We start from the raw sequence: 20,119 nt of genomic DNA, 5'->3' as shown, positions 1-20,119 counted from the left end.
TTACCCTGTCACACACAGAGCAGGGTTGATCAGGGGGTTGGGGAGCTCCCCCCTGTCACACACAGAGCAGGGTGGATCAGGGGGTTGGGGCGCCGCCCTCTATCACCCACAGAGTAGGGCCGATCAGGGGGTTGGGGCGCCGCCACTCTCACACTCAGGGCAGGGCCCATGGCGGGGGGGGGGGGGGCGGGACGGGGGGGTTGGAGCACCGCACCCTGTCACACACAGAGCCGCAGAGTGATCAGGGGGTTTGGGCGCTGCCCCCGTCACTCTGATCCCGGTGCTGGGAGGCCTCATGGCTCCGCTGATCCTGGTGCTGGGAGGCATATTACCCTTTTACTATATAGGATAGAGGCCTGGTGCATGGGTGGGTGCTGGCTGGTTTGCCCTGAAGGGTGTCCTGGACCAGGGTGGGGGTCCCCACTGGGGTGCCTGGCCAGCCTGGGTGAGGGGATGATGGCTGTTTGCAGCTGGTCACATAACCTTCAGGGTGGGGGTCCATACTGGGGTGCCTGGCCAGTTTGGGTGAGGGGCTGAGGGCTGTTTTCAGGCTCGCGGGTGACTGAAGCTCCCAACTGCTCCTTTTTTTCTTTTTTTATTTATTCTGGGCCAGCTCTAGCTATGGCTCCAGCTCTGAAGCCTCTGCTGGGTTCTATAATCGAGACACTGTATCAACTCCAGCTCTGAGATCCCGGCTCACTGAAAGCTGGTTTCTGGGGTTTTGTTTATCTTCTATATTTGTTACAATGTTTCAGACTGCAGGCTCAGAGGCCGGCAAGGCAGGCGGGGAACGTTGGTTTCCTCCGTCACTGAAGCAAGCAAGCCTCATGTTAGTTTCAAGCTGCCTGGCTGCCGGCCGCCATCTTGGCTGGCAGTTAATTTGCATATCTCCCTGATTAGCCAATGGGAAGGGTAGTGGTCGTACGCCAATTACCATGTTTCTCTTTTATTAGATAGGATAGCTAAAACATCTTTTAAAATCATGCCTACTATAGAAAAACACAATTTGGAAGAAAAGAAAACTAGGGACTGAAAATTAATGAAAAGGAGAATGTATAAAATGGTCTTCTCTAGCAATTAGAGGTGAGTAGAAGGGATTAACTACTCTTCACCCCCTTCTCATCCCACGCCTTAGCGCAGGTCCTCAGTCTTTTGATGAGAGGTCACATCCTACAGTTGGGTTGATTTCTGGTGCCATTGCTAATTCTAAGTTGGAATCTGGTTCTACTGCCTATTGTGAATGGGACTTTCAGTGATAATCTCCTTAACCTTGCCAGGCCTTAGTTTCCCAATCAGTCAAGCAGGAATACCAATTCCTAGGGGTTATTTGGGCTTATATTATGCAAAGTACCTAGTAGTACAGTAGTGTCTAAAACATAAGCTCTTGGCAACTATTTGTTCCCTTCATTAGTTCTTTTAAAAAAATTACTAATTCAATGTTATTTCCATTTTAACCACTAGTACATTATCCTTGGCTTCAGGGAAATTTCCCACAAATTCTGTGTGTTCCTGAGATACAAGCCCATGAATACATTTGAGGCCAAGTTATCCAGAGACAGTTTATCCACAGAGTGACTTATTAAGACAGTTTCAAATAAGATCTGATAAACTAAGTGTCTATTAGAGGTTCAAAAATATTAGAGTGGATGATAGCTATGAAAACCAATACTAATTTTTTCAAAATCAGTAAACAAAAATAAAATGCCACTATGTATTCACCTACATATTAGCAGTTTATAGGTCTGTGAATATGCTATCGTCTGCCAACGTGGAAACTGTTATGCTCACCCACCATGGATTAAGTCTAAAGTCTTCACATTCTTTACCTTAATTACCTTCATTAGTTCTTTAATCTCCTGACGCTTATCTATTTACGGTATACCTTGAAGGATGGTGTGCATATCTAAGCATTAATCTTTATAATAAGCATAGATTTATAATAAAAATCTGTGCTGAGTGTATGCTTAGTGCTGGAAAATAGGAATAATAGCAAAAGAAAAAAATTAGTCTTTGTCTTGAAAAAGCTTTTCTGTAATTGAATTGCAGACATTTACAATTTATAAGGACACTGTCCAGAGATTTTACAAACATATAAAAAATAACACCTATAATGCTACACTGCGCTAAAAATAAAAACCTTATTGAACATTTAGTGCAATGCAATGTAATTTTCTTTAAGCATCTTGGGTACAGGTATATTTTAATACTGACATATTTCTAGTCGAAATAGTAAATTTAAACTATTTAGCAATCAGCTACAGTGCCCTTGCTCTACAGGATGACAAATTACTAGTTGGTGGGTACATGACATATATTTAAACTCATAGATCGCACATCTTTATGTAATAAGATTTTTCTGTACACAAATATCCCCTATTAGGGATCTCCTTATGTATAAAACTGCTTGAAATTGAGCTTCCTTCCCACCTTCCTTCTTTCCTTTGTCTTCCTTCTCCTTCCCCTTTCTTCTCCTTTTGTATCCTCATTCTTTTTTTCTTTCATTTTGATTGAGAACTCTATGAAGCAAGATTCCACTTATATTGGAAATAAGGAGTAAAAATTTTGTGTGGCTGGTTAAAACAAGGTGTTTTTCATTAATCATCAGAAATTACAGAAAAAATAAAGACATCATTTCACCCATTAAACTATTCTATAGTATAAATAAAAGGCATATTCCACAGAATAAGTATGCAGTTTTTCTAAGATTCAAATTCTTACCAAAATTTTGTTTTAATTTTTTGCTAGTTTATTTTTATAAGTACTACATTAAAAATTTTATATAATATTAGACATGTAAGTTTACCTTAATTTTTACTCATTTAACTAACACGAACCTCTTTATTTATGTTGTATTACTTGGTGTATGTTTAAAAATACAGATTCTGAGTAATTAACAATAAAATATGTGGCCTAAATCTATACCTAGCACTGATATTAGCACTCATTTTCAATGATTTGACAAAACGATGAGGCCAGAAAGGTTGCCTTAGAAGCTTGGTTCATCTTTTGCGTCTAACTACTGCACATTGAAAACACTCCCATAATTGTCCTTCCGAAAAGAAAGTGAACCTGAGGAAAGACTATGTTTTCAGTCCTGTGTGACTATTGACCACTTAGATAGAAAGGGTCAGCCTCTACTTCTTTCAACACTCGAAACACTCGAAATTCAGGTCACAGAGCTTCCAAGAGGACCATTCTGAGAGGAGATTTTAAGTACAATCCATGGATACAGCGGAACCTTTATGCATCATGCTATCAGTAGCAACTGCCAGTCAGGTGGAAATGTTAGCCAAGATTTTTTCTGTATTTTACAGAGTTGGATGGACGAGGAGCAAAAGCCCTCCTGTCAAACACAATAGTTTTAAAAGTACAAAAGTTGAGTAAACCTATTAATAAGCCAGTTATTTCTGGATGTGAAACAGAGCACTGTTCATAAATGCCCAATGCAGTAGACATCCGGGGCAAAGCAGGACAGGAAACCGGCCTAAACATGGGCTACAGCAAAGGCCACATTCTTCTAAGATACCTTCCCAAAGTGTCAGAAATACATGCCAAAGTATCTGGCTAGCTCATTTTCTCTTTCCAGTCAACAGCCTTAATTATTTTCCATCAAAGCGATGCATGCTTCGGGCAGGTTCGTCTGTACCCAGCTGGCCTATAGTGCACACCTAATTGTGCGTGACAAGGAGAGCCCACAGTTATTGCTTAGCAGCATATCCTCTCACCAGAAGGTACACAAATAATATCGAGTAAAAGCAATTGTTTCTACTCTTTCTAGCAATATTTGCCACCGCCTGTCAATCAAGTAGCTGGGATGTGGAGGGGAGCAAGTCGTGTAGTGCCCATAGGAGCTTCTATCCCAGACTGTAAATCTAATTCTTATTTAGGTGTGGACCATTCTTCATAATACAGATTTTGGGCTTTTCCAAAATAGCCTTAAAAGTTAACAGGCACTCATTGCATTTGTGTGTGTGTGTGTGTGTGTGTGTGTGTGTGTGTGTTTTTGAGTAGCAAAATACTAGGTGAACACTTGTCTTTAGGGATCAGATTTTTATCTGTGAAGACTTCATCCAAATATAGTATCCATGGCCTAAAAATAACCGAACCAGGGCTAATGCTTCAATCTTACAAACTTCTAAATTACTTCATGTATCTTTCTTCTAGGATGCTGTCCCCTGTTTAGCCTTTAAGGTACAAATCTTCTGGAAGCTTTTCCTAAATCCCAGTAGAATGCAGTAGACTGTACTCCTATAATCTTTTTCACATGCCTTTATCACAGCAGATAGTATACTCAGCTCCAAGGTGGAGTTTGCTTTCAATCTAACCAATGGACCATGAGTTTCTTCAAAGCTCTGTTGCAAGCAGTAATAGGCACTTAATAAACAATTATTAGATCAGTGAATGAATGAATAAAATGTGCATAGTCAATTTGGTTGAAGTGTTGGTAAGAGATAAAGAAAAAAAAAACAGATTGAGCTCAGATATTCATATTTCAAAATACTCTTAAGAGTCCCTGTGAAGAACATTAAGCTATTTAGGATAACTGATCTTGAGATACAGTGACAGTCATAGTTGCTTGAAAGAATCAGCTGAATATGCAATTTGGACAATAATTTTATATTAGAAACCTCTGTATTTGCTTATATCACTACTAGAGGCCTTGCCTGCGTCCTCTCTCAGTCGAGGACCCCTCGAGAGATGTCTGCCTGCTGGCTTAGGCCCGCTCTCCACAGGGAGCGGGCCTAAGCCAGCAGTAGGACATCCCTCTCGTAGTATGGGACCCCTCACTCCTTACGGCCCGCCTGCATGCTGCTCCTTACCACTTGGCTTGCTGCTCCTTAGCGCTGCCATAGAGGTGGGAAAGGCTCCCACTACCGCCGCTGCGCTCGCCAGCCATGAGCCCATTTTCTGGCTGAGCAGCGCTTCCCCTGTGGGAGCGCACTGACAACTAGGAGGCAGTTCCTGCATTGAGCATCTGCCCCCTGGTGGTCAGTGTGCATCATAGCAACCAGTCATTCTGGTTGTTCCACTGTAACAGTCACTTAGGCTTTTGTTATATAGATTCTGGATTATTCTATTCCTCTCTTTTTTGGTGTCCTCACCTGAGACACAGAATTATATCACTTACCCATGATCTATAATGTTTATTATAAAAATATGTAAAATAGATACAATTTGTGATCCTTAGATGTTAAAAGGAAATTGTAGATATTTTTGAAGTAAGCTTTCCCAATTCTTACACACAATCTGGTTGACTCTTTGGCATTTTTGGACAATATAAACACTTGCAGGTTTCAAAGGCTAGTTATGATACAGATGTATGAATTGTCAGCAAAGTTTTTTTGTAAAGGTCAAGAGAGCAGACATTTTTGGGGCTTTGCATTATCTCCTCTCTGTCCCAAGTGCTCAAGTCTGCTACCGCAGTGCAAAAATGACATGTCGTCTGTAAGCGCATGAATGTGGCTGTCCCCCCAATAAAATTTTATTTTTGAAAAAAGACATCTGAGCAGGGTATAGTTTATAGGCACTACATTGTTACTCTTGACAACTGTTACTCAGGCCAAGGGTGAGACTAAATTAATAAAGATTCTTCACCTTCCCAGACATTAGCTTTGGTGCCAGGAAAACATCTCATTTTTATAAACCCTCTTTGCTATACAAAGAACCTGATCATTCCCATTGCTTTTTATTTTAAATCATTTCTCAATGTAGGATAATCTTACATGATGCTGTATCACACCAAAGAAGTATTATCATAAATTAAATCTGTTTTTTTTTTGTTTCTAAAAAACAATAATTAGTTCAAAGTAATTTGCATTTTCAGTTAGGGTCCTGGGACTAGAACATCATGCTTTGCTGAGAACACTTACTGTATACTTGTAACTGTCCACGAAAGGAATTTTTTCCACGCGAGTTTTCAGCTCTGCACTCATATACGCCTGCATCATCCAGCTGCACATTGGGTATTTCCAGCACTGCCTGAGACTTCCGCAGCCGTGCCTTGCTAGGGATATAGCCATTAACCTTCATCCATGTAATTGTTGGAACTGGGCTGAGATAAGGAGCAAAACTATCGTTAATACACTTTCCACTATTAGGAACATAGATTCTGTTATCTGGTAATTTAAGCACTTAATAGGCTGAGTGCAATAAAGTGTAATCACAATTAAGGACCGTGTGCTGGTTGACATATTTCACTTTCCATGCGGATTGTCTGATAAGTAAATAGTTAGATGCCAAGGGAGACAGTTCCCTTTCTTTCATATTTCAGGAAGGCAATTCATAGACAATACACATACATGTTAATACATTATACTTTATTTTTAAAAACCTTTGTAAAATTATTTAAAAGTAATTCGGTGAAATTACAACATAACAAATACTTATAGCAAGGGATTGAACAAGAGTTTGAACTAAGTGAATTAAGAATCTTTTTTGGCCTCCACTCCTGAAAATATCTTCCTTCTGCAGCGACAAATACAGTTTGCATGTAATCTCTCATCTGCTCTGTATGATGAACATACTTACACATATGATGATATTTTTGTTTTGTCTAAACATGTAACTCATATGCTGGATGTTTATTATTTTTATTAAAAGATCAAATCCAAGATCAACTCAGGACTTACTCTGGTTAATAGCTGCATATTATTCCATTGTATTGATGTATCAGAACTTAATCAGCCATATCCTATAGTTAAACATTCAGCATAGTCCCAGTTTTGATTTGTTTGTTTCCTTTCCTTGCCACTAAGAAACAATATTACTACAAACAACATTGCACATATATCATGGACTATTGCTTTTACTTTCTGCAGCAGACATTCACAAAAGTGGAATTGATGGATCAAAGGGCATGTACATTCTTCATTTTAATAAGTACTGCCAGATTGTTTTTCAATAATATAGTGTCATTCTCCACACCTTTCTGTAATATATGAGACTGTTTCCCCATATCCTTGCCACCATTTTGTGTGATTAATTGTTTAATTTTTGTCAGTATTGAAAGGTAAAAAATGGCATTTGATACTTTAATTAATATTTCTCTGAACTCTAGGAAGGCTGAACAGCTCTTTGTAATTTATTGGCCATTTGCATGTGATTTTCTGAGATGTTTGCTTATGTTACTTTTCTAATTTTTCTTTCATTTTTTTGTTTCCCTGTTTGTATTGTTTAAATTAATTTCTTCAAGTATTTTGAGTATTAGAATAATGAAGATTTTGTTTCTCAGAAAAATTCTGTGATATAATTCTATGAACATTTTTAGGAGAAACAAACATCTGTAGTTTTCTTCATGACTTCTGAATTTTTGTTTTTTTAAATGAAATTATCTACCAACCCAAGTTTATGTCCATATTTTCATCAGTATTCCTAGTAATATTTTCAATTATTTTTATACAGTTGGATCTTTGATCCATCTGGACAATATTCATGTTTGGGGTGTGAGACAGGGAATGCAACTATTTATTTTAGTATTGTTAACACTCCCTTCCCCCACAATATTTGGGATGTTGTGTTTGTCATATAATTGGTTCTCACATACTTGACTCTGTTTCAGGCTTTTCAGTTCTGTTCTGCTGATTTATTTATTACTATCTATATTTAATGACCTTTCTGGTCTGGACCTACTCTACTTTTCAGTTTGATTTCTCACTACTTCCTTCCACATTTCCTGACCCAGAAACACATCTCTGTGTGTTTCCAATCATATCCGTTAAAATCCTACTGGTCCTTTGAGACCCGTCCTAAATGCCTCCTCTTCAGCAGTCTTTCCTTATTTGTGCAGTCTGCTGGGATTTTTTTTTTTTTTTTTTTTTTTGCTTTGTGTATACTACTTGCATCTCTTGTAACAGTCTACCATAAATTATATACTAAGGATAGGATATTTTTCCACAAATTTTCTTTACAGGGACAATAGGAATGTTCACTGTTATAAACAATGCTATGATAAAGACCATGTGTGTTTTTGAACATCGTTCTAACTTATTCCTTAGGAATAAAACAGAAGTGAAATTGCTGGGTTTGGGTTGATAGTTTTTGCTTGTTTGTTTAGGTGCATACTGTATTGGCAACATCCAGGAAGACTGAACCTTGCATTTTTGGAATATTGCTTAAGTTGGCATGGCATATCATTCTTTTAATATATATGAAAAATGATTTAGGAATTTTCAAAACTGATTTTTAGAGATAGAGGGAAAGAGAGAGAGAGAGAGAAAACAATTATATGACAGCCTCCTGCACGCCCCCCACTGGGGATCAAGCCCATAACCTGGGCATGTGGGGGGCCTGGAAGAGAACCAGCAACCTTTCAGTGTGGGGGACCACACCCAACCACCTGAGTCACACCAGCCAGGGCATTCTTTTTTAATCTAGGAATTTTGTGTCACTATTCAAAGGTGAGATTGTATGTAGTTTATTAAGTTTGTTGGTGTGTGAGTGTGTGAGTGTGTGAGTGAGTGTGTGAGTGAGTGTGTGTGTGTGTATGTATGTGTGTGTGTGTGTGTGTGTGTGTGTTAGTGAACTGGTGGTTTGTTCACAGGCTAGCTTTGACAAATTATGTCTCACAGTGATGGATGATAGCTTGGGAAACATGCCAGAATACTTCCATCTCCTATTTTGATAGCTTAAATAGAGAAATTATACATTCTTTAGAATACTGATAAGACTCTCACAAAAAGTCATCTGGGTCTGCTACCATCAATAAAGTTAGGATGGTTTTGTTTTTTTGTTTTTTTGCTTGTTTGTTTACAAGTGTTTTCAATTTCTTCTTTTTACTTTAATTATGTTGTGTTCAAATATCTGCTGCGTCAATGTTGGCAATTAATATTTTCCTAGAAAATCAACAATTTCATCTATGATTTCTGTGTTTTATAAATAGTAACTGTTTAAATCTATTTCCTTCTTATTTTATTTTCTATTTTTAGCAATCCATGATGCCTAGGAGCACTGGCCTTCAATGATACAACTAAGGTTTAAGTACAATTTGGACAAAGATGCTGTGTAACCTTAGAAATGTTATCCAAGTTCTATAAACTTTTTTTAACGGATATATTTTAGAAATTAAAAAGAGCAAATATGTTATTTTATATATACACACATTTGCTTAAAAAAATTCCTGCTCTTTATTTCTTTTTGAAAATTGGAGTTTTCAAATAGCGTTAGCTTTCTTTCAGCCTACATAAGTTTTTTTTCACAGAATAGGCTTCTTTTCTATAAAAGAATAATTGGTAAACAATATTATATTAGTTTCAGGTATACAACAGAGTGATTCAACATTTATACACTGAGTGGCCAGATTATTATGACCACCCCATCAGTACAATGAAGTGAATTAGTTATGAAAATAATACTAATAATAAAACCTTGAGAGTATTTGCTTAGGAAATTTTCAATATTCAGTATTTTTGGAAGTGTGAATGAAGTACTGATGGGGTGGTCATAATAATCTGGCCATTCAGTGTATATCTTACGATGTGCTTCCCACACTAAGTGTAGTAATCATCTATCACTGTGCAAAGTTATCACATGTAATTGAATATATTCTTCTTCACCTTTTCAATCATCCCTCAATGTCCCTCCCCTCTGGCAACCATCAGTTTGTTGTTTTTATGAAAGTGTTTTTGTTTTGCTTATTTGCATTAATTTTTATATTCAGCATATAAGTGAAATCATGTTGTATCTACTGTATTTCATTTAGCATAATACCCTCTAGGTTCATCCATATCAAAAATGGCAAGATTTTGTTCTTTTTTATTGCTGAGTAATATTCCATTAAATATACATACACACCACATCGTCTTTATCCATTCCTCTATGTATGGACACCTAGGTTGCTTCCATATCTTGGCTATTGTAAATAATGCAGCAAAACATAGGGGTGCAAATATCTTTAAAATTACTGTTTTTATTTTATTCAGATAAATACCCAAAAGTAGAATTGCGGGGTTAAATAGTAGATCTATTTTTAGTTTTTGGAGAACTCTATACTGTTAACATTTCTTATAGTGCTGTCTACTAGAAGAAATAATTCAGGTTTTGTTTTTTTTGACAATATCTTTATTTTGCTTTCATGTTTCGAGAATATTTTCACTGGATTAAAACCTCTAGGCAGACTACTCTTTAAATATTTTCTTCTTTTTATCATTGTTTTTCAGCAATTAGATTATTATGTACCTTGATGCATTTTACTTTTGTTTATCCTGCTTATGTTTCATTAAGCTTGGAAATCTATGGCATTATATTTTTCAATAATGTAATAACTTGGGGGCTTAATCTTCAGGGCTGTTGTTTTGTTGTTGTTTTGTGTTTTGTTTTGTTTTTGCCTACCTTTATCTTCTAGAACTAAACTTTTATCTATGATACTTTATTCGTTATTTATTTATTTGTGAGCATGTGGATATTTGTGGGGTTTTTTATTTTTATTTTTTCCCATCACCATTTGTCCCCTCTATGCCCTCTTCCACTTCCAGTCTCCCCCTCACTCCCCTGCAATCATTACACTGTTGTCTGTTTCCATGAGTTCTCTCTCTCTTTCTTTTTCTTTTTCTGCTTAATCTTTCCACCCTCTCCAACACCCCCTCCCCCACCAGAGATGTCTGTCTGCTCTCTATAAGTCTGTTTCTATTTTGCTTGGTAGTTCAATTTGTTCATTTAATTCTACAAATGAGTAAAATATACTTATCTTTTGCTTCTCATTTTTTAGCAGTTTTTATTAGAGGCTATATATTTTCCAGTGCCTGAATTTCACCTTTATTTTTAGAGGCCCAGTGCTTCAAAATTCATGCACTTGGGGGGGGGGGTCCCCTCAGCCCAGCCTGCACCTTCTTGCAGTCCAGGAGCCATCAGGGGATGTCCAACTGATGGCTTAGGCCCGCTCTCTAGTGTGCCTAAGCCACAGTCTGGCCTCCGTCTGCAGGAGGCAACCAGTGGGCCGATTAGGGGATGGTGCCGGCAGTGATGGTTGGTCCTACCCCACAATCGCCCCTCTACCACCGGGGGTTGTTGCCGCCGCCGCCCCCCCCCCCCAATCGCTGTCCCCTCCCTCTGCCCACTGGCATGTGCCTTGGCTGGCCTGGTGCTGCCTGCTCACCAGCCCCGCCCCCTCACCAACTGATCTTTCTGCTATTCAGTCGATTTGCATATTATGCTTTTATTATATAGGATTTTAACAAAGGGTGATTTCTTTCCTGGCATGCAGCAAATTTACTTGTAGTTCAGCTGAATCCTTGTGAGGCTTGTTTATAATCTTTGTCAGGGTGGATTCAGAATAGCCTTTATTTTACAACTAGGTTAATCCTAGTCTTAAAGTCTGGTTTTCTTAAGGATCTCTACTAAATGACCCATTTGTTCAATAAAATTCTATTCCTTTGATTAATTGGAGTTTGAATTTGTTCTGTGTGCAATATCCAGTATTTTTTAAGCTCCCAGGTGTTTTTTCCTTCCCTAGTAGTATTTCGTAGGGTGTGAAGTCCTGCTCCACGCACTCACAGCTTACTATTTGGTCACAGACTGACTGCAATCCCAGTACAGATTTCAGGAAGTCATTATCTGTGTCGCTCCCCTTTCTCTTATTCTGTCCTGTAAGTTTCAGTGCCCTCAGGCTCCTGGCTATTCCTACTCTGTCTTTTCAGCTCAGTGCTTCTGTCCTGCTCTCCTGGGGTTCCTCCTCCCTGGGTCGGTTTGGAAGGAATGCCTCCTGGCAGAAATCTGTACTGATGGTAAACTTCACATTGTTTGTCTTCATTCTCTGAGGGATGCATTCCTGCACTGTCTATTATCCAGTACATAAAATAATTGTTCCTTATGTTTTTTCAGGTTTTCAGTTGTTTATAGTTGATGCCTAGTGAGATACCAATTATTTTGCCATGCTTGGTAGTAGTAGCCAAAAGTTGTTTTAATAAGGAAAAAATAAGTCTGGTAACAATAAAATCCCATTAACAAAAGAATGGGTAAATATGTTTTATGTATTTACACATTAGATTCATTAGGTAAAATAAATAAACTACAACTACCTTCAACACCATGGAAAAATCTTAGAAACAAAAGTTGATTGAGGGAATCCAGCCCAATTTTTCTCTCTCATCAAAGAGATGAGAAAAATTTATCCTGACAGTGAAAGTATGTTCTTGGCAGTAAAATCCATGTGCATGAACAAAGAATAGTATGAGATAGCATAATAGATTGGTAGAACTTTGCATAGCTTGGTATGCTACATGCATGATGTGTGCAGGAAAGCACTGGCAAGTTCATGGAAAGTGTATTTTCTTTTAAAAAAACAAAGAGATCTTTCAAATTATAAAAGTTTTAATGCTGTTTATTTCCTTTTTCCTTTCTTTCTTCTATCCTCAAGATTAGTATCCTAAAATTTTTTACTTTAAATATCTAGAAGCTTTGGAATGTGAAAATATTGAAAAGCATTGATGGAGTGGCTGAAAATTTATTAGTAAAGATTTCTGTGTGCAATAATGTACACAACTCTTTAAATAGTGTGTTCTGAGTCCACTTGAAATAGTGATTCTGAGTCCACTGCTAATTTTTTACAGGCATTTTGGTATCCCATTTTCATTGATGTTTCTATGACAACTTAGGGAAAATAATAATTTTTGCTGCTTTCAAATTACTTACTTGTAATCAAGGATGATTCATTCATTATTTTTGTAGTCAGTTGGGACTTTAAAAAAATCTAAGAGTATGTTCAGATTTTAGTTTGCTTAAGTTTATTTAAAGCCAATTTCTTTCCAGTAACAACTGGCAAGTGGGATTGTTGCTTAAAAGGGGGACTGATTTTAACTACAGTAAAAGGATGAGTAGAAATGTCAGCTTTGCTAGGAAGGCATAGCAGAGTTCTATTTATCCTTATTTTAGTCTGTTGAAATTATATCTGTGTAACTACACATTTGATTTTCATGTAGAATAAGCAATGCATCTTACAGAATTCATAAAGAAACTTTTTTCTAGCTAATGCTATATTGAGAATGGTGCTACTCATTTGGTTCAAAAATATTCTGTAATGACAGTAAAAGCCTCTGTGAAGCCACATTGAAATTCTGACACAAGCTTTTTGTTATGCGCTGTTGAAGTGACAGGATAAAAAGTGCCTCCAAATGTAGTTCAAGAAAGTAAGAAAAGTGTTGGATGAACTTTGGCCATTGTTGAAGTCATTAAAGGTATTTTTTAAAGATCATTTTTGTACACATAATAAGGTAATGTGTAGGATCTGTCAAGGCAGACGGACCACTTAGCTGTAAAGATTTAATGATTTCAAAGGAAAGTACTCCCAAACTGCAAATCACCATTCATACACAAATTGTAGGGCTGTCTAATGGAGATTCCTATTTTCCTTGCATAAGTCACTAGTGAGATATGAATTTTACATCTGATGTGAAAATATATACAGTTATGGCTCCTTTGTGACTTGCACACACAAAAAATAAGGAAACACTGTATGTGTTTGATAGAAACTCAAAGAACCAAGTTTTATAACTTTTCTCTAAGAAAGCACATAAAAAGCCATCATAAAAAAAGCTATTGAGACAAAGGTATTTTTTGGTTTATGATCCTATATCTCAAAATGCATACGTAAATAGATAGATAGATTATAGATGATTATAGATGATTAGATAGATAGATAGATAAAAAATTCAACCATTAATATGTGTGATCACTGCTGGTTACATAATATACAAAATTTTGAAGGCAAAAGCTTTCTTTGGAAACTTTCGGGGCAGTGAGCATGATGCCTGGGTCTTTCTTGAGAGGATCCTGCCCTAGAGGCAAGAGACCACTGCTTCAGCCACTACATAATTGGACTAATTGGCACTTAGGGAGAAAAAAATGAACTGCATCTATCTTAAGTATGAGTTTTAGATCTCTCTGCTTTCTGATTACTAACTCATGTATTAACTCATAGCCTTCCCATGGCATTATTTCAACTTAGATCTGAAGAATCACAGCTCAGAATATATAATTCCACCCACTTTTAATTATCTTAGGTAAGAATCAAATTTAGGTAAAGAATCTTGGTAGTTTCTGTGAGATTATTTTCATTACTGAGTATGATATTAGCTGTGGATTTTTAATATACGGCCTTTATTATGTTAGATAATATCCCTCTATTCTTAGTTTGTTCAGAGTTTGTATCATAAAAAAGATATTGAAATTTGTCATATGTTATTTTTCAATGAGATATCATGAGGTTTTAATTCTTCATTGTGTTAATTAAGTGCATCACAGTAATTCATTTTCATATGTTGGACCACCCTTCCATCCCAAAGATGAATCTCATTTGCTTAAGGTGTATATCCTTTTAATATACTGTTCAATATACTTTGCTCACATTGCATTGATGATTTTTGCATCTGTCTTCATCAGGGATACTGGCCTGTTGGTTTTCTTTTCTTGTTATGTCTTTGCCTGGCTTTGGTCTCAGGTAATGCTGGCCTCATAAAATGAGTTTGGATGTGTTCTTTCCTCTTCAATTTTTTGGAAGAATTTGAGGATTTGCATTGATTCTTCTTTAAATAGTTGGTAAAATTAACTACTAAAGCCATCAGGTCCTGAGGTTTTCTTTGCTTGGAGGTTATTGATTACTGACTCAGTCTCCTTACTAGTTATATATCTGTTCAGATATTCTATTTCTTCATTAAGCAGTCTCTATAGGCTGTGTTTTTAAACATGTATCCATTTCTTCTGAGTTATTAAATTTTTTAACATATAATTGTTCAGAGTAGTCTCTAATGATCCCTTTTGTTTATTTATCATCAGTTGTAATGTTTCCTCTTTTACCGTAGTTATGATTTTATTCATTTTAATCTCTTCTTAGTGTAGCTCTTGGTTTGTCAATTTCATCTTTTCAAAAAGTCAACTCAGTTTTGTTGATATTTTTCTTTCTTTTATTTTTTAAAGAGAGAGGAAGAGAGAGGGAGAGAGGTTGCCGCCTGCATGTATCCTGACCACACCCTGACAGGGAATGAAACCTGCGACCTGGGTGTGTGCCCTGACCAGGAAGTGATCCCCCTACCTTTCAGGTAATGGACAATGCTCCCAACAAGTGAGCCACACCAGCCAGAGCCTATTGTTTCTCTATTCTCTCTTTCATTTGTACCTACTCTAATGTTTATTTCCTTCTTTCTAATTTTGGATTTAGTTTGTTCTTTTTCTAGTTTTTAGGTATAAAATAGGATATTTATTTAAGAGCTTTCTTCTTTTTACTTTTAATATTTTTAATATATTTTATTGATTTTTTACAGAGAGGAAGGGAGAGTGATAGAGTTAGAAACATCGATGAGAGAGAAACATTGATCAGCTGCCTCCTGCACACTCCCCACTGGGAATGTGCCCGCAAGCAAGGTACATGCCCTTGACCAGAATCAAACCTGGGACCCTTGAGTCCACAGGCCAACGCTCTATCCACTGAGCCAAACAAGTCAGGGCTATTTTAATTTTTTTAAAGTTGCCATTTATCATCATAACTTTCCTCTTATTATTCCTTTCACTGCATCTCATAAGTTGTTATATTTTGTATTTTTGTTTTCATTTGTTTGGAGATATCTTCAAAATTCTCTTTTGATTTTTTTCTTAGACTCAGTTGTTTTTGATGTGTTGGTTAATTTTCACATATCTGTGAATTTTCTGGTTTTCTAACTATTATTCTAGTTTCATTCCATTGTGGTTGAAAATTACAATTGGTATAGAGGCTTAGTGCATGAAATTCTTGCATGGGTAGGGTCCCTAAGCAGCTACCTGCCACTGGCCGGGGCCTCCCTTCCTGCGGTTGGCCACCTGGCCACGCCCCCTAGTTGAACTCCCAGTCGTACTCCCTGTTGAACTCCCGGTTGAGGGGACAATTTGCATATTAGGCTTTTATTATATAGGATTATTTCAGTGTTTTAATATTTGTTAAGAATCATTTTTTGAACTAACATGTGACATATCCTGGAGAATATTCCATATGTGCTTAATAAGAATGTATATTCTTCTGCTGTTGGGTAGAATGTCCTGCATATAGGACTGTTATATCAATTTGATTTGAAGTATTCAAGTCTGCTGTTTCATTGTTGATTTTCTGTCCGAATGTTCTATCAATAGTAAAAGTGGGATATTGTAATCTATTATTGCATTTCTGTCAATTTCTCCCTCAGTCTGTCAATGTTCACTTTATATATTTAGATGCCTTCATGTTGGGTGTATTTATAACTGTTATATCTTCATGGTAAATTGACCCTTTTATCATTATACTAGAGGCTCGGTGCACAGATTCGTGCACCTGTGGGGTCCCTCGGTCTGGCCTGCAGGGATTGGGCAGAAACTGGCTCTCCAACATCCCCCGAGAGGTCCTGGATTGCGAGAGGGTGCAAGCCAGGCCAAGGGACCCCACTAGTGCACAATTGGGCTGGGGAGGGACTGAAGGAAGGCTCCAGGGTATATCCAGTCCGTCTCGCCCCATCCTGATCTGCCAGACCTCAGCAGCAAGCTAACCAACCAGTTGAAGCATCTGCCCCCTGGTGGTCAGTGCACGTCATAGCGACTGGTCGAATGGTCAAATAGTCAGAGGAACAATTAGCATATCATCTCTTTGGTTTCAATTTATGTGTGTCCTTAAATCAGAAATGAGTTGACTATTGTTAGATCTAGTTTTATTTTAAATCCATTCAACTACTCTATATCTTTTTATTGGGACGTTTAAATGTAAAGTAATTATTGATAGAAAGGGCTTACTATTTAAATGTAAAATAGTAATTTTTAGAGAAATTAAACGCTCAAAAATCTCAACGGGTATGAATTTATAAAGGGCTTTTTTTAAAATATAGATTTTTAGAGAGAGAGAAAGGCAGAAGAGGGAGAAACATTGATGTGAGAACAAAACCTCAACCAGCTCCCTCCTGAGTGCCCCGCCCAAGTGATTGAGCTTGAAACCCAGGCACATGCCTAGACTGAGACCTTTTTGATGTATAGGATGATGCCCAACCAACTGAGACACACTGGCTAGGGCACTATAAAATAATTATTGATAGGAAGGGCTACTATTGCAATTTTGTTAATTGCTTTGCTCTATTTTGTAGTTCTTTTATCTGTCCTTTCTTTTTTATCTTCCCTGTGATTCATTGACTTTTGGGGGGTATTAATATGCTTTGATTTTATTCTCTTTCCCTTTTCTATAAGTATTTTCTTTGTGGTTACCATGGGGAATATATAAAACAACTTATAGTTATAACAATACATTTTAAGCTAATCACAATTTAACCTCCACCACTTACAAAATCTCTACATGTTCTTCCCTTCATGCCTGTGTCATTAAGTACATCTTTGTATATTGAGTATCTATTAACTTATTATTATAATTGTACTTATTTTAATATTTTGTCTTTTAATATTTATACTAGAATTAAAAATGATTTACCTTTACTGTATGATAGTATTCTTATTTGGCTATATATTTTCTAGATGTATTTAGCTAGATATTTACCTTTGCCAGTAAATTTTATACTTTTATATGCTTTCATCTTATGGTTTAGGATCCTTCTGTTTGAGTTTGTAGACCTCTGCTTAGCGTTTCTTTTAAGGAGGTTCTAATGGTAATGGACTTCAGGTCTGTTTGTCTTGGAAAGTCTTTCTCTCTCCTGCATTTTTGAAAGACAATTTTGCCAGTATAAAATTCTTACTTGGTAATTTTGTTACTTGAGCACTTTGAATATATCACCCTACTCCCTTTTGGCCTTTAATGTTTCTGCTGAGAAATCTGCTTATGAACTTATGGGGATTCCTTGTATAAGACAAGTCACATTTCTCATGCTACTTGCTTTCTTTGTCTTTGACTTCTGATAGTTTGATTATTATGTATCTTAGTTTGTATTTTTTGAGTTCATCTAACTTATGGTTCCTTGGGCTTCCTTGATCTGGATGGCCATATCAGTTCCCAGATTTAGGAAGTTTTTGGCCATTATTTCATTGAATAAGCTTTCTGCCCCCTTTTCTCTATCCTATTTCTGAGATTCCTATAACACATATATTGTCTGGCTTGATTGTTTCCTATAAGTCTCTTAAGCTTTCCTCACTCTTTTTCATTAAAACTAGTTTTGCTCCTTTGACTATATAATTTCCAATAACTTGTCTTTGAGTTCATATATAAGTTTGTTGGGCTTTTTAAATTTATTTCAGAGAGAGGAGGGAGGGGAGAGAGAAATAGAAACATCAATGATGAGAGAGAATCATCTATCATCGCCTTCTATATGCCCCCTACTGAGGATTGAACCCATAATCTGGGCATGTGCCCAGACCAGGAATTGAACTTTGTGACCTCTTGGTTCATGTGTCCACATTCAACCACTGTGCCATGCCAGCTAAACCATAGATATGTGTGTGTGTTTTCCTGCTTTATCTACTCTGTATTTAAACCTTCTAGTGAATTTCTCAGTTCAATTATTTTATTCTTCGGTTACATGATTTATTTCAATTGGCACATTTTTATATTTTTGATCTCTTGGTTGAAATTCTCACTTTTTCATGTATTGTTTGCCTGACCCCATGTAACATATGTATGATTATTATTTTGAATTTTCTGTCAGGTAAGTCATATAACTCATTTTCATTAGAGTCAGTTTTTGGACATTTATCTTGTGTCTTTGGAACATATTTTCTTGTTTCTTCATTTTCCTTGACTTTTTCTATCAGTGTCTACACAGAAGACAAAACAGCCACATCTCCCAGACTGTACAAATTGGTCTCACACAGGTGAAGCCCTTCATGAATTAACCCAGCCAGAGGTTTTTGGGGTGTCTCAAATCTCTGTTATAGTTCAAACTTCTGTCTTTGCTCTCAGCTGCTGATATGCATCTAGAGCAGTGGTTCTCAACCTTCCTAATGCCGCGACACTTTCATACAATTCCTCATGTTGTGGTGACCCCCAATTTCATTGTTACAAATTGAACATAATTAAAGCATAGTGATTAATCACAAAAACAATATGTAATTATATATGTGTTGTCCGATGGTCTTAAGGGACCCCTGTGAAAGGGTCGTTGGACCCCCAAAGGGGGCGTGACCCACAGGTTGAGAACTGCTGATCTAGAGTATGCTGTGTCCTGGCAGGGGTCTTAGACATCCTAGACAGAGGCTGGTGCCACAGAAGTCCCCAGAAATATGAGAATGTGTGGCCCAGGACTTTTCTTCCTTCCCCGGGAAGAAGTTGGGATTTGTGTGTTTTTTTTCCACCAGAAAACTTTGCACTGAGTCAAGGGGTGTGGCTGTAACATGAGTAGCTTGCTAGTTCAACTTTGGCCTTTGTTCTCAGAGATCCCCAGGTGATTAGCTCTGCCATGTCCCATTCGCACTCTGAGACAGGTGACACAGAAGCCACTGCATCAAGCAGCCCCAGAAACATCAGAGTATTGGGCAAATGTTCTAGTCCTTCCTTTTTCTCCAAGGGAGAAGCAGGGACCTGTGGTTTCCTCCCAAATGGCACTGGGTCAGGAGTATGGCATGTGGAGAGAGAGTCTTCAAATTCCTACTGGCTTTGATGTAGTTGGTTTTGCTCTTGATCAGGATGCAAGAGCCTCTCAACTGTATAGTTTCCGATTTCTCACAAGGGGAACTGTTCTGGGTACTGTTGTTGAATCAGTATGCCTGTCGGGGCAAGACAGTTCCAGGCCTTTCTATTCCACCATCTTCCTGTTATCACTGTAATGAATTCATTTTTTATAACAACTCTGTGAAGTAAAAATGATCATTTTTTTCTGGTTTACACATGAAGAACAAAGACATCAAGAAAATTTAGAGTGAATTCTGTTAAGATGGGAGAAATGTGATTAAATGTAAGTGCAGATGAGAAAAAGACAGTAGAGAGAAAGATACTGAAACTAGTGGGAAGGTTTAAAGCATAATGAAGGTAGATTTGTATTAGTGATAATGATGCCTTTTTGTTGTTCTAAAAAGAGGTAAGGAAAGGGGTATGTAGGGAAGTTGAGAGGATTGGAGGTCTGGAGTCGGGAAGCGAAGCCATTTCTTGTCCAATAGTTTCAATTAACTGTGTAAGGTAGCATCTGACTGAAGTGGGAGATGGAGATTTGAGGATCATGGTACTGGAATTATCTACTGTAAAGACAGAGCAGGCTATTGGGCAGCA

General features: G+C 37.3%; 1 protein-coding gene across 1 annotated transcript in view; it reads right to left on the bottom strand.

The window, feature by feature from the left end:
- Positions 1–20,119, bottom strand: part of CNTN5 (contactin 5) — a 1,066,495-nt gene that overhangs the window by 249,542 nt on the left and 796,834 nt on the right. Inside the window, exon 10 of the mRNA XM_081099170.1 lies at positions 5,871–6,052. Within this exon, the coding sequence (XP_080955296.1) occupies positions 5,871–6,052 (182 nt within the window). The remainder of the gene's footprint in view (positions 1–5,870; positions 6,053–20,119) is intronic.

The sequence above is a fragment of the Myotis nattereri genome (genome assembly GCF_964212035.1).
Source record: "Myotis nattereri genome assembly, chromosome: 9".
Lineage (NCBI taxonomy): Eukaryota > Metazoa > Chordata > Mammalia > Chiroptera > Vespertilionidae > Myotis > Myotis nattereri.
The sequence above is the reverse complement of the archived record's forward strand: the minus strand, read 5'-3'. Positions and strand labels throughout refer to the sequence as shown.